This window comes from Balearica regulorum, chromosome 2 (assembly GCF_011004875.1).
Source record: "Balearica regulorum gibbericeps isolate bBalReg1 chromosome 2, bBalReg1.pri, whole genome shotgun sequence".
NCBI lineage: Eukaryota > Metazoa > Chordata > Aves > Gruiformes > Gruidae > Balearica > Balearica regulorum.
The window spans coordinates 10,132,131-10,145,191 of record NC_046185.1 but is presented as its reverse complement, the minus strand read 5'-3'; the positions used below and the strand labels follow the sequence as shown (position 1 = coordinate 10,145,191).

Sequence of the window (13,061 nt, the reverse complement as noted above, 5' to 3'; positions counted from 1 at the left end):
TGATAGAGTGGCCCTATGAATTGTTTGGGAGAACCTGCACGAGTTAACACATTTCAGGGACCATTTCCAAGAGAGTGCAGCCACCCTGTTTTATCAAATAAGGAAGATTAATAGGATGGAAAAAGACTCTACTCTGTTGTTCCAGCAGGCCTCTGGGCTGGAAAATAGTCTTAAACAACCCAGATCAGGCTTATGTAGAAGATGATAGACATTTACACCCAGAATTGTCATCCTGAAGAGCATTGCCTGGATTCTGCCTAGTCCTGCTTTACCTCAACTCCTTTAGCGTTTTCTTTCTTAGCACTGACTCTCACTTTAGACCATTCCCAACCCTTAGATTTGTATCTTTGAGTATGTTAAGAATAATTGGAAATATTATAAGGCTTATAAAAAATTTGGGATTTCAGTTCTTATTTCTTGCATATTTTTCCTAAATGGGCTTTATGTCCTGATAAAGATATCTCAAAATACATTGTTTGCCATCACACTTAAATCTAGGCACAAAGAACATTTCATCCCTTACTTGCCCCACTCACTCATTCCTCATTTACTCAAAAAGGAGATAAAAAGGAAGAAAACTACTAGAATATTTAGATCTTACCTTCTTCTTGCTCTCCTATGGAAGGAGTAGAGCCTGTAGGTATGTGCACAACTTAGAAAGCTATTGTAGGAAAGTATATAATATTGTGTCATTCGTCACAGCAACATTCCTCTCTTATTACCTCACTCAGACTAGGATTGAGAAATGCTGGTATTAATCAGCCTAATGCTCTCGAAGGGGAAATCTTTAAACAAGTTGAACATGCAGTACAACATCTAAAGGCAGCTGTGGTTGCCGCTTCCTTTAATGCAGTGGTTTCTTTTGCCTTTATGCCACTGAAACTCCCTGAAGTCGGCATGTTTAACATGCAGCAGCCTAGAGACTGCCAGCCACAAGTGGTGGAGAAAACATCCTGCTTTAGGTGGCTTTTACTCGATACATTTGTTATTTTACATCTTGTTTTGTGGTACTTCAATCTGCCTGTGCACTGCGTATGGATTCTTGAAATACATGGTTTCTCAGTTCCTCCTCAACGTTATCAGTCCTAAAACTCTGAGACCCCTAAATCCTGGTTTATGATCTAGGTCCACGTGAAAGAATTCTTGCAAGTGGTCCATGACCCAAAGAAGTTACTGTTTGTGCTTAACTGCAAATTTTCCTCATTTCCTCAAATCTGGTGTTTTTCCTCTATGAACATACTAACCTATTTCATGGGAGTTTTATTATTTACTGTTTGTTACTCCCTTTCTTAAACTTCAGCTTTATGCCTACTCAAGTGCATCAAGGCAGTCAGATGCCACTGGGATTGTACATGTACCTAAGATAAATGAAGTCCTGTTTGTTCCTTCAATTTCTATTAGAAAATGCAATATAACTTGCTTATTGCTGAATATAATATTGCACGTGTTCTTTAAGAATGCTAGACAATGTCAGATGTGAGCTTTCTTTAATCAGATTCTGCATATGGTTTATTAAATTGTTAAAGGTCATGTGTTCAAGTGGATAAAAAGGCAGTTGGTATTTTGAAAGTAATTATTGTCACATCCTGCAATTGCAAGTGATATAGGGAATGGTTAAAGCAAATGTTTGCATTACCTGTTGACCATGATAAAATACTGCTAAAAGGAACATTGCCATCAGTAGTAAAGATGCCTCCTTTGTACCCAGGAAGTCTGTGCTGGAAAAAAAATCCAAAGTAAAATACAATTATTGATTTGTCAGTGTTGTAATTGCTCAGAAGTTTCATTTCATAATGCACCCTGGTACGTTTTGTTCTTTAAAAGATCCCCTGTATTTGAAAATTTAACTTGGCAATAATTAGTTCAAGAGAACAGGAGTGTAATTAGAGTGCTCACTGTTTGGAGACAAATGTATTAAATAACTAAATTATAGCCTACAGTAGGTACACAGAAGGTGATGATCGTTCACTTTGAAAGGTGCTATACAAGCTGTGTGTCAGTCGTTCTCTTTTCCTGGGAGGTTGGTAAACAACGATGAGCACCACAGCCCCTGCAGAGTACAGGAGGTGGGATCTGGATGGGGAAAGGTTTAGGCTGGAGCTGGGAAAGGGAAACTTCCAAACTGTGAAAGTAAAAGCCCAGTGAACGGGCCCGGAGATAAAAGATGAATCCAAGGCAGGTGCGGAAAATTAAACATCCCCATTTTGTGAGAAAGGTTCAGAGAAGATGACAGGGGAGTTAAGGAATGAGGTGTGGATCAAAGGGGAATTAAAAAAAAAGGTGAACAGTAATTAGGACTGTTTTTACTGAGCCACAAAGAGGAGAGCAGAGAAAAAATGTTTGGTAATGACAGAGGAAGTAAAGGAAACTCTTGCAGACAGTAGGAAAGCAATGAAAATGAGCCAAGAAGGTACTGGTTGTATGAAACTGCTGTGTGTGTAGCATCAAGAAAGTGTGCAACAAAATAAGGGGAAATGGGTCCAGAACACTTAAAGTTCAAATATGAGGAGAAATTAGTTATGTGCAAAGGTGACAAAACTGAAGAAAGTAAATATCTCTGTAATACCAGGGGATTTAAAAAGGCATGTTTCCCAGGAGGAAAGACATAAATGGAGATGTAAGGGAATTGGTAGGGCAAAATATTATAGTAAAACAAAAAGGAGAAAGAACTAAATTTGGAGGTGAAGGGAACATTGATACTTGATAATTATTTTGTTGAAGGAAGATGAGGAAAGATGAGGAAATTGTTAAGAGGTGCCTAAAGCTTGAAGTCTTGAAGTTGTGGAAAAAGTTAATAAAGGAATAAACAAGGAGCAGAAGTTGGAAGACACTTTGGGAAACTCTTCTGTCTACCTTGAGATCTAAGAATAAAGCAAAGTACTGACCCTGAATCCATTTACCATAATAATTCTGGAACAAAAAAAAAAAAAAAAAAAAAACAAACAACAAAAACCAAAACCAAAAAGAAAACCCTAAACCCTAAAACCAACAAAAAACCAACCAAACAAAAAAATCCAAACCAAAATCAAAACCAAAAAACCAGCAGGTGACATTTGCCACAAGAGGACTCCTATGTCAGAGAAATAAGAGAGAAAGAGCAGAGCTTGACGGAGACTAAACCAAAAGGAAACTTTCTTGTGAGAGAGCTAACTGAACTGACTTTGTGGGCCTAATGAAGAATTTACTGTGAGGAAATGTACCACTATGGGATGAGTCATCAGTATAGAGCAAAAGACAGGCAGAAAGCTTTTGTCATCTGCAAATATTTTGGAATTCAAATGTTTCCCATTTTGAAGTCATCTGAAATACAACCTCCCAAAGATTTCATTCTAGAAGGACCCCTTGTACACTGACTAAGGGCAACAGCCTCAAAGGTCTTAGTTATGAAGTCATCTGTTATTGCATATTGTGGTAATGTAGCTATAGCCACAAATATATGAGCTAATTGTGTTTTGTAGGGAGCTGCAAAGCCTTTTATTCAACTGATTGGTATAGCTAAGAAAACATAAGTTTCTGAGCACACAGCCTTGAACCTCATACTCCCTAATGTCAGAGCTGAAGTTTAGATCCTTGTCCTGAATGTGGAGCATCTCAGCTGAGTTCCCTATGTCCTACGCTGTTGGCTACTCTAGAGGATGTTCCTGGCTCTTTCTTACTCCTCTGTGATAAAAGTCACTGGAGAGTTTCATTGACACAGGGAGTAGAAGCTACTCGGAACTCTCTTTGATTTTCACGCAAGGGAGAATCTTTCTTTGCCATGCTTGATTAGTGACAAAAATTAAAGACAATGATTATGATTCCTACATGTAGTTACTTAGATACATTGCTTACTGTCATTTGTCATATTTGTTGGGCTCTGCTGTGAATATGCTAAATATCATATCATTGGTCTGTAGGAGCACAATTAGCATTAGAAACAGGAAGATATACGTGCAGAGTCTTACTATGTGTAACCATGTGGCTGTTGTGAGAACTAATTGCACTGCAAATCTGTAATTTTCTGTCATTCTGAGGATCTTCATTTGGCATGCGCTTCCAAGCATGCGCAACTGCAATACTAAATTGGTCAAGTATTAAATATTGAAGAAGTGCTTTTCTGAATGAGCTAAATCACTGTTGCTCTAGATTCAGTTATCGCAACACTTGGTGCACCTCTGACTCTGCATATTACTGTGGCTCTTCTGTCCTCTTCAACTCCTCTTGCTGGGAAGGAAGCCTGGGAGGAGGAATCTGTCCTTCCAATGCACTGCGACGAAATATGTCTTTCACAACTACACATTATAGTTTGAATTTTATTTAGTTAAAACCCTTCCCCTAAAAAATCAACTTTTCACTCCTGTTTTCTTAAATTGAGGTGAGAGTTTCAGTCAGTATCTCTGGAGTTTTCAAGAATAGAAGCAACCAATATATATGCATTGTAATGCATATATTTAGCAATATGGATAGACTATGGGAGGCATAAAAGACAAACTCTGCTCACTATTTAAATGTCCTCGTGAAATGAACATTTTAATAAAAAGGCCTGAGAAACAATCACATTATAAATCTTTTTGGATTAGTCATTGCCTCTTGCAACCATCACTCCATACTTAACTATGGTGCTATATTATACGTGTATACTCTGGCAAGAGTTGACCAATTACCTTATTAAAAAGATGTTCCTAGAGAGGGCTATGAATACTTACTCTCCATTGTGGTTAAAGTTGTCATATTGCAGAAAAAGGGAAGCATAAATGGTCTCAGTCAGCAGAGAATAGATTGCAATCATGATGAGGAGTACTGCCAGCTTCAGGACAGAGTTGAGACGAAGAAAGACTGCACAAGTCACCATTGCCAGCACACCAGTGAAGACAAAATACTGAATAGAAAACAGCAGTGGTTACTTTCAGTGACCAGTTACTACATATTCACTCCATAAATAACTACATAAAGGATCAAGTTATCAGAAGTATATAAAATTTGCCCTGGATTTCAGTGCTCAGTTAAGTCCTCTTGGGGTACAGGGCACTTTGAAAATAAGGGTTTTGCTAAAATAGAATGTGAAATTACAAATTGTAATTTTGCATGGAACCTCCATGTTAGCAGAAATCCTCCTCTGTGTCTTGATGACATTTTATTGTATTAGAAGGGCATCCTGTATAGTGAAAAAAGGATGGGGAGAGATGTCGCATGTAGTAATTTGGTAATGAAAAGTTAACGGAGAGAAAATAATTTATATTCCTTTGGATTCTGAACTTCCACAAGATCTACATTAATCAGGATGGGACAATCATTAATCCTTTTCCCATGCTACTTGAAGAGAGGATAAAGCCACAGGTTTGGATGGGTTTTGTTTTGGTTTGTTTTTTTTTTTTTTTATTATTGCAGGCCTAGCTTAGTTCCATTACTCTCTTAAAATATGATGCCTGGAAGTTTTATTCATATTTCATTTTCTAATCTCTTCATTGTCTCATTTTTCTCAATGATTAGTCATCCGTCAAATGCAATCCATGCAGCTGATACTGGATATAGAGAGACAATCATGGCCATGAGCCATTCAGGTTTAAAATAGCAACATCAACACCCACAGCCCAAATGTAGTTTAAATTAACTCCTATCACACAGCTTTAGGAGAGATAGCATTCATTTTTCTAAGTACAGTTTTTCTTTAGTACACTTCCTCTGTAGGAAAGTCTACATCCCTGCAATTTGTGGCGTACTGCTGGCAGTATCATGACACTGCCATATCACTTTCTAAGCAACATACTTCTTTTATCTGCACATGACCAACCCATTGATTTTGCTGCCTGCTTGCTCACCATAGAGAGGATTTTTTTTGCTCCAAATGCAAATTTAAAATAATTACAGCAGAATGATTACTGGCTTTGCTATCTAAGAAGTATTAGTGTCCATTGGCTTCATATGAATTAAGTAGTGTGTTTTATTGCAGTAGGTTCACTGAATCATTGCTAGATGTGTTTCCAGGATAGATTCGGTATGAAGTTCAAACTTGGTTGTAATGCTCCATTAGATCATAAAATTAATTCCTTCTGTAACCCGCCTCTCCTTTTTCTATCAGCACATGGATAGATACAAAAGTTCAGCTTCACAGTGTTGTTGAGGCACCTGACTCTACCACCGGAACACAGGTCATTGATACCAGGTAGTGGTTGCCATGTAATCTTTGTGGAATCATGCTTGAGATTCAAAAATTCCCTCAGAAATACCTCAGGATAGGAACAGATGTCCGTAAAAGATGCAGATGAATTGAACGTCTGGTTCTTCAGGGCTACTGGTTTGTCAAAATCACACCATAGCTGTCAAGAAATAAAACAGAATCAGGGCTATGTTGTGCATTGGTGACTAAGTGCTTGTGTGGCTGGCTGGCTGGGTTCAGGGATGGAACTGGCTGACCTGCTGCTCTTCGTGCCAGCTCCCTAACTGGCACCAAGGACTAAATGGACAGGAAGAAGACATACTGTGGAGATGACATGGAAAGGGGGGAGCTATTCACACTACAAACATTCAGCTTCTGAGTAGCCTTCCTATGCTCGCTTGTTGCTAAAGGGGAATGATGAGCTCCTCTGGGAGTTTCAGAGGACTGATGTTGGACTCTTAAGAACTACCCTCTCAAAATGTTTATACTTTGCTGTAAACTATAGGCAAAATTATTAAATTTGGAGGATGATATCAAACTGCATGTGCGCATTTGTCTGCAAGCAGGTTTTTCTGCTCTGTTAGAATCATTGAATCACAGAAGTGTTTTGATTAGAAAAGACCTTCAAAATCATCAAGTCCAACCATTATCCTAACACTGCCAAGTGTTGCTATGGACAGTGTTATCCTTCTAGATGTGGGACAAAATCCCATGGCGTCATGCAGAATTGGCTTGTGCCAAAGCATAGTGTGGGCCCAGAACTGCAACTGTGATTCCTAGAATAGAAGGGAATGAAAATTCATTCATGATAAAATAGTTTTGAGAATGCAGTATCGCCTTTTGCTGTTATGACCTGCATTCATTTTAATGGTATTTCAAACCAACTGCATTAAATATAAACAAAACAGCAGTGTTGAGTTGCAATACATCATGGTCTTAGAACTCAGGAAAAAAATAATTAATGGTTTCATATTTTGACAGTTAAAGCAGATGGAGTCTCCTGTTACATGTACTAATCCAATCTGGATGTTTATACTAGGTCATTTCATCAACCTGGTATGCACAAGCTAGTTCTCCTGTCTTTCTTTCCAACAGAGTTAGAGAGTTTGTTTAATGAGGCCCCATTTCTTATAATTAAATTCTAATGAATTTTGAACTTGGCACTCTCTTGTTTGTTCTTTCAGCAATTCAGTCATCTCTGCAATGCAGCAACATTTTCTAGGTTGTCTGTGCAGTCGTCTGTGACAACAGATAGTTAATGGTACCTTCTGGAAGTTTATGAGGTGTACAGCACCTCTCTGCAGGGCAGAGTGCCATGAGAAACACTCTGGGTGTCTTTTTAAATGACCTTCAGGATCAGAAACTTTATTCTAATTTTATAACAGTAAGAACGCACTTGATGCAAAGAACCACAAGACTCATTTGCCCCCCCTGGTGAAAGCAAAGCCTTATGACTCTTGTCTTAGTCCCCTCCAACTGGGTGCATTTGAATTCAGTGGACACATACAGCTCAAGAGTGAGCTGGATTATCTGCTCTTAACTACGTGCATATCCCTCCTGAGTGCTGCAGTCCACTCTATGGAACCCCACTGGCTGCTGTGGTACCTACTTCATGAAAGTCACTTTTTTTTTTTTTTTTTTTAAATGGGGTACAGGAATTAGTTAAAAGTAAACAATTATTATGGCAGGATTTTGACATATGAAATAATGAGGTTATATGTGGTTTCCTGTAGAAGTCAGGACTCGGTGACTCAAGTCATTGCTATTCTAAATACATGAGAATAAATATTACTGTTTACTGCCTTCAAGAAACCCATTAGTATGAGAGTAAGAAGAATTATATTTATTTTGACTGGTTTTGGTTTATCCATCCCACAAGATTACAGTGGACACAATCTTAAAACATAATCCACAACAAGTCAGGGGCAAATCTCGTTATTATCATATCCATAGCAAATTGGGTATGGGTAGCCTTGTGGAGGTGGTCTTGTTTCAAGAGCAAGATTAATTCTACTAAAATCTTTCTTGACAGATATTTGTCAAATATGATTTAAACCCCTCTCAATTCTACAATGCTATACTATGTGATCTGTCCTTATTTGCAGGAAGTTTTCAGCCCTATTTAACATCCTGTCATTTACTGTATTTGCATTTTCTCTCTAAGGATAGCAATCAGTGGCTACATTCTTCCTTGTTCAACTAACTCTCCTATCACTTACTGCATGGTATCACTAAAAAACCAAGACAAATGCTGAATCCTAGCATATTGGCAACCTGAATTCAATCATGGAAGAATGACAGCAATAGAATGAAATAAAATCTCATATCTGTTAGCAAAAGATGAGGCAAACTCTTGAAGTGTCAGACTTTGGCATACTTACTGCAATGATATAATAATTATTGTTAATTATTACAGGATAATGATTGTTGCTGTTGTGTTGTTCTAGTTGCTATTACTGTCACTAAATGCTTTCTTGGTCTCATCTAGAAGGAAATAAATATTTACAAAGAATAAAGTTCAGATGAAAAAGCACTGCTAAATCCATAGCCAAAAGGTGCCCTACAAGAGGAGAGGGTGATGAAAATGTTACTTTTAATCTATCAGTCTAATATTTACCTTGTTCTTGGCTCAGGGTTCAACACCTGCCAGGTTGTCTGACATGATAATCTGCCTAATTCATTCAAAGCTGTCTCATATTTCTGAAGACATCCAGATAATCAGGGCTTTATTATATCTGGATTTATTTAGTACATGTGTTACAAAGACCCCACTCTTTTACCATGTGACATTGTACAGAGCCAGGCCCACAGTATTAAATTATCAATATTTTTATCTAACCATAGCTACTAAGCAAAGTTTGGTACATGCATTTCCTCACTCATATATATTAGATATATGATATACATGAGATAGATATACTGATGATATAGATATATTGATATATATCAGTATATATCAGATATACTGATTAACTTTGCTCTAGATTCATCGCACTTCAGGGTCTTAGTGCTGTTCTGTACATGGGGAGCCCAATCAGACTGAAATCCCTGTGTGGGCAGTAGAGAGAAGAAAATGTCTTTATTGGGACCAGTATGATCAAAAAAATTCTTAGGGGATGCCCATTTTTCTGCACAAAAATTTTTTTTTTTTTTTTTTTTTTAATACAGCAAGCTGAGAGTGACCATGCCCATGGTTTGGTAATTCATCAAAGATGAATCTGGGCTGAAGTGTTTTGTTACATCACCAAATGAGCAAATGGCACGGTATGTTTAGAATTTACACTTTTAAAATTCTTTTTACATGCTGTGGCTACTGGTTCAGCTTGACCTGCTCTGTCCTTTCTTTGAAGGTATTTTCTGGGTTTGTTGACACTTCTTGGTTTTTTTAGTAATCTGATTAATGGGAGAACTGTGAGATGAGGAATTTAATATCTGTAAGCATAACTTGGATTGACAGTCTTTAAGAAAGTGTATCAGCATGTCAGAAAATTACAAATGGTCCTCAAAGGGTGGATATATTGAACAGAAAGTAGCAAAAAGGTTTTAGAAATCGATGATACTCATGAGGAAGAAATAATTAGATATTTCAGAAACACATAGTTTAAGCAACAGTTTGGATTTCCTGAAGCTGTGGTACTTTGCCTTTTACATTTAAATCATCGCTGGCTTATAAACACATTAGTTAGCAAGTCCTGTAACAAGCTTAATAATTCATAAATCATCTTTTCCCTGTATAATATTCCCTGGTTCTCTATGAAGCTTACAATATTGATGATGGCTCCAAGAAAATTAATCAGAATTGATGCAAATATAATGACATTCCTGGCCAGGTAGGTCTCATTAATCCAGCAGCAGGTTTTCCGAAGCATTAAGGGTAAACATTTGTAATCCTCTGCTGTAGTGATTAGCACAAGAGCGGAGTGCAGCATAATCAGAATAGAAAACTGAATCACCATTGGTATCACCCTGGAAAGAAAAAAAGAGGAGAACCCAGCATTAAACCTCAACACAATACCATGCTAATAAAAATAAATGTGTAAACAGTTAAGACTAGGAAAAATCAGTTGTCATAAATCTGAGACAATTAATCTAGGTAAAAAAACGCCAGAGTCAGCAAAGATTTGTTCATGTTCCATAGGTCTGCCATTGCTTCACATGGTTTCTTGCTGAGAAACTGCTGTTGAAGTAACAAGCCGGGGAAATCATTGCCAGTGCCTCTCTCTGGCTATATAGAGTCCCAGTGGCAGGAATGTCCTTTCCTTTGGGACTCAGTTGTCCCTTAGGTTTCTTTCAGAGCAAATCTATTCAGCCTGTAAGATTCTGATGCACGTATGTATGAGCTGGTTCCCACTCTAGTAGGCTAGTTTGGGGGCAGTTTAGTAGAGTTTTATTTTGTATACAGCACAACACAGGTTTCTTAAACTCATACTATACCGAGGGTCATAGACTCTAAAGCGAGTGCAATAATGCAGCCTGTTTTCTGGAGCAAGTCATGATACAAAATTTACAGAAATACAAGATTCCGCTCATTTTAATTAATTAATTAACAGCAGCTAAGAATCTCATTGGTTACTAAAAAAGCAAAAGAACTGACCTACTGTTTTCATGGAAGTCCTTTAAAATGTAAAGCAGGTGAAAAGGTGTCCTACGATCCAAACATGTTTAAATAAACCATGGCATTTGGCTTAATCTGTAAATTTTGGTCTTGCAAATGTGATACTTAATCAAGTATTGTTAAATGCGTAGGCAGAATAAACGGTTCAATTCCTTTGAATAAACTGTTAAAAAAATAATTTCTTCTAGTCCAACTTTCATTATATTTTTCTACATTTATTACTTTTTCTTGCTTAAATCTGGGACCTGAAGTCAATCAAGTAATCAAAGTGGTTGAGAAATGCAGTAAGTTGTTTTACTTCACTAAGAAGAAAACACTCAACACTTCACAGTTCAAGATTTTTGTCCCCTTTTGTGTCAGTCATTATCTTTCTGTATCTCTTTTCCCAAAGATCAAATCCATGCAAAATAAAACAAACTCCACTGCCCCTGTAAACCTTGCCCCTCTTCACTCTGCTTTCCCTTGCCTGTTTGCTACAAAGATAACGATTAACCTTGAGGCTTTGAATTAAGTAATTAAAATTTCTAGTAACGTAGTTGTATATGTGCCAGTATACTAAAGTGATTTAATCATAATGTCTCACAGAAAGATATCTTTGAAAGTGGCCTATCAGGGTGCTCCAGGGAGACTTCTGCACTTCCAGGTGGCTGCATGTAGGTAAGCTGTACTCTGCTTAGTAAGGTTTCTGTTTTGTCTTATTGAAAACATGAAGTTTCAGATTTTGCTATACATCACCTATCCTTCCTCTCCTTGAGTGGGTGCAATGGTATTTGTACACTTGTGCCGCACAGCAAGACAAATTTAAGGGTGGAAATAGAAATGAAAACATCAACATAGCTTTTCTCTCCTCATTTTTCAGGAGGTCAGCCAGATCCATTCCCTGAATCTGAATGGACTATATCTCAACCTACCTGAAATTCTCTTTAATTTCAGGCTATTCAAGTTTTGCTCTAGAAGAACAAATTCTAAACTCATACAGGTCTGAAATCAGATTTGTGGTTTGAGCCTATTTATTAACTAAAGCTTTTGCTCTAGAAAGTTTCGCTGTAAGCTAATACATATGTAGCCAACAAGAAGAGGAAACCACACTGAGATAATGGCAGGAGAGGATACATGGACATATCTGAGAATCAGTCTGTGAAGGAACTGGCATTTCTTAGCTCTGGCCATATTTGCAGCTGATGGATAGAATCAAAAATATTTGCACCAAGGAGACACCAAAGATGCACTGGGTAGTTTATGTGAAAACTGTCAGTACATCTTCCTCATAGTACTGATGTTTGTAGAAAATGCCTTGAGAAAACAGCACAAAAATTTTTATGTTCAAAAGGAAATATGTTTTTTGGAAAAAAGTAGGCATAAGTCAGAGTATATATGGGGAAATGTTGGTCATGTTGAGGAAAAAGACATGAATAACATATGAGCTACAGGTGTCAAAACTGAAAGAGACTGAAGTGCACAACTGTATTGCTGTATGCTTTAGCCTGCTTAATTTTAAATATTACCTGTTACAAAAATGTTGTGATTTTCAATGTCCTAATTCAGCTGTGATGATAGAGATTCAAATACACTAAATCTGATTGATAGTGTTTTAATGACAATATTTGCATAAACATTATTTCTTTCTGATCATCCAAACAGCCTTGCTGGGACAATGATTCCTTTAAAGTATCAGGACAGAATAATGTGCAATCTACTTCAGACTTTCTTGTCTGACATAGCCAGTAAAACCAAACTTTATTAAGAAGGGAAGAGTGAATAACGAAGAAACAAAGATTGGAGCAGGACCCGCAGATTTCATTCTGCGCAACTAAAATTTTTCTGGGAAGAGTTTCAGGACTTGCTGAAAGTTCCAAGGCTACCAAGTAGAGACACAATGCAACAATGCCTTGAGAGCAGCTTATGTCTGTGGAAATACACAGAAAGCCAAGGTAGAGAAAATCAATAAAGCTGGGAAAAGATGGACAGTATGTTCATGAAGAACTAGTCAAGAGAGTCAAGAGGGCTCATCAAGAGAGCTGTGTAGTTTAGGATACAATTCATCTCACTGCACAGCAACCTCTTACATTTACTCAGGTGGAAGGCACCTTGAGATCCACTGATTGTCCTCTTCTCCAGTGGCTATGTTTTGATTCCAGGGTATAGACAGTGACAGGTATTTATGTGAGATTAATTCCTTCAGTTTCCCACACTACAGTAGTCTGTACCAGCCTTCTTGCTTTCCAAAGCCAAATGAGTGAGATCCTCTTTGGAAAGGATAGTTTCTATCTATACCTCAGATATATATAGGCAGTCTATATATGCAGATGT

General features: G+C 37.6%; 1 protein-coding gene across 3 annotated transcripts in view; it reads right to left on the bottom strand.

Moving 5' to 3' along the window:
• The window catches only part of ADCY8 (adenylate cyclase 8), a 129,356-nt gene that overhangs the window by 19,771 nt on the left and 96,524 nt on the right, over positions 1 to 13,061 (bottom strand). For all 3 annotated transcript variants that reach the window (XM_075743311.1, XM_075743312.1, XM_075743313.1), the window contains 4 exons: positions 9,901 to 10,102; positions 6,207 to 6,296; positions 4,686 to 4,858; positions 1,637 to 1,718 (listed from right to left, as the gene is read on the bottom strand). In XM_075743311.1, the coding sequence (XP_075599426.1) occupies positions 1,637 to 1,718; positions 4,686 to 4,858; positions 6,207 to 6,296; positions 9,901 to 10,102 (547 nt within the window). The remainder of the gene's footprint in view (positions 1 to 1,636; positions 1,719 to 4,685; positions 4,859 to 6,206; positions 6,297 to 9,900; positions 10,103 to 13,061) is intronic.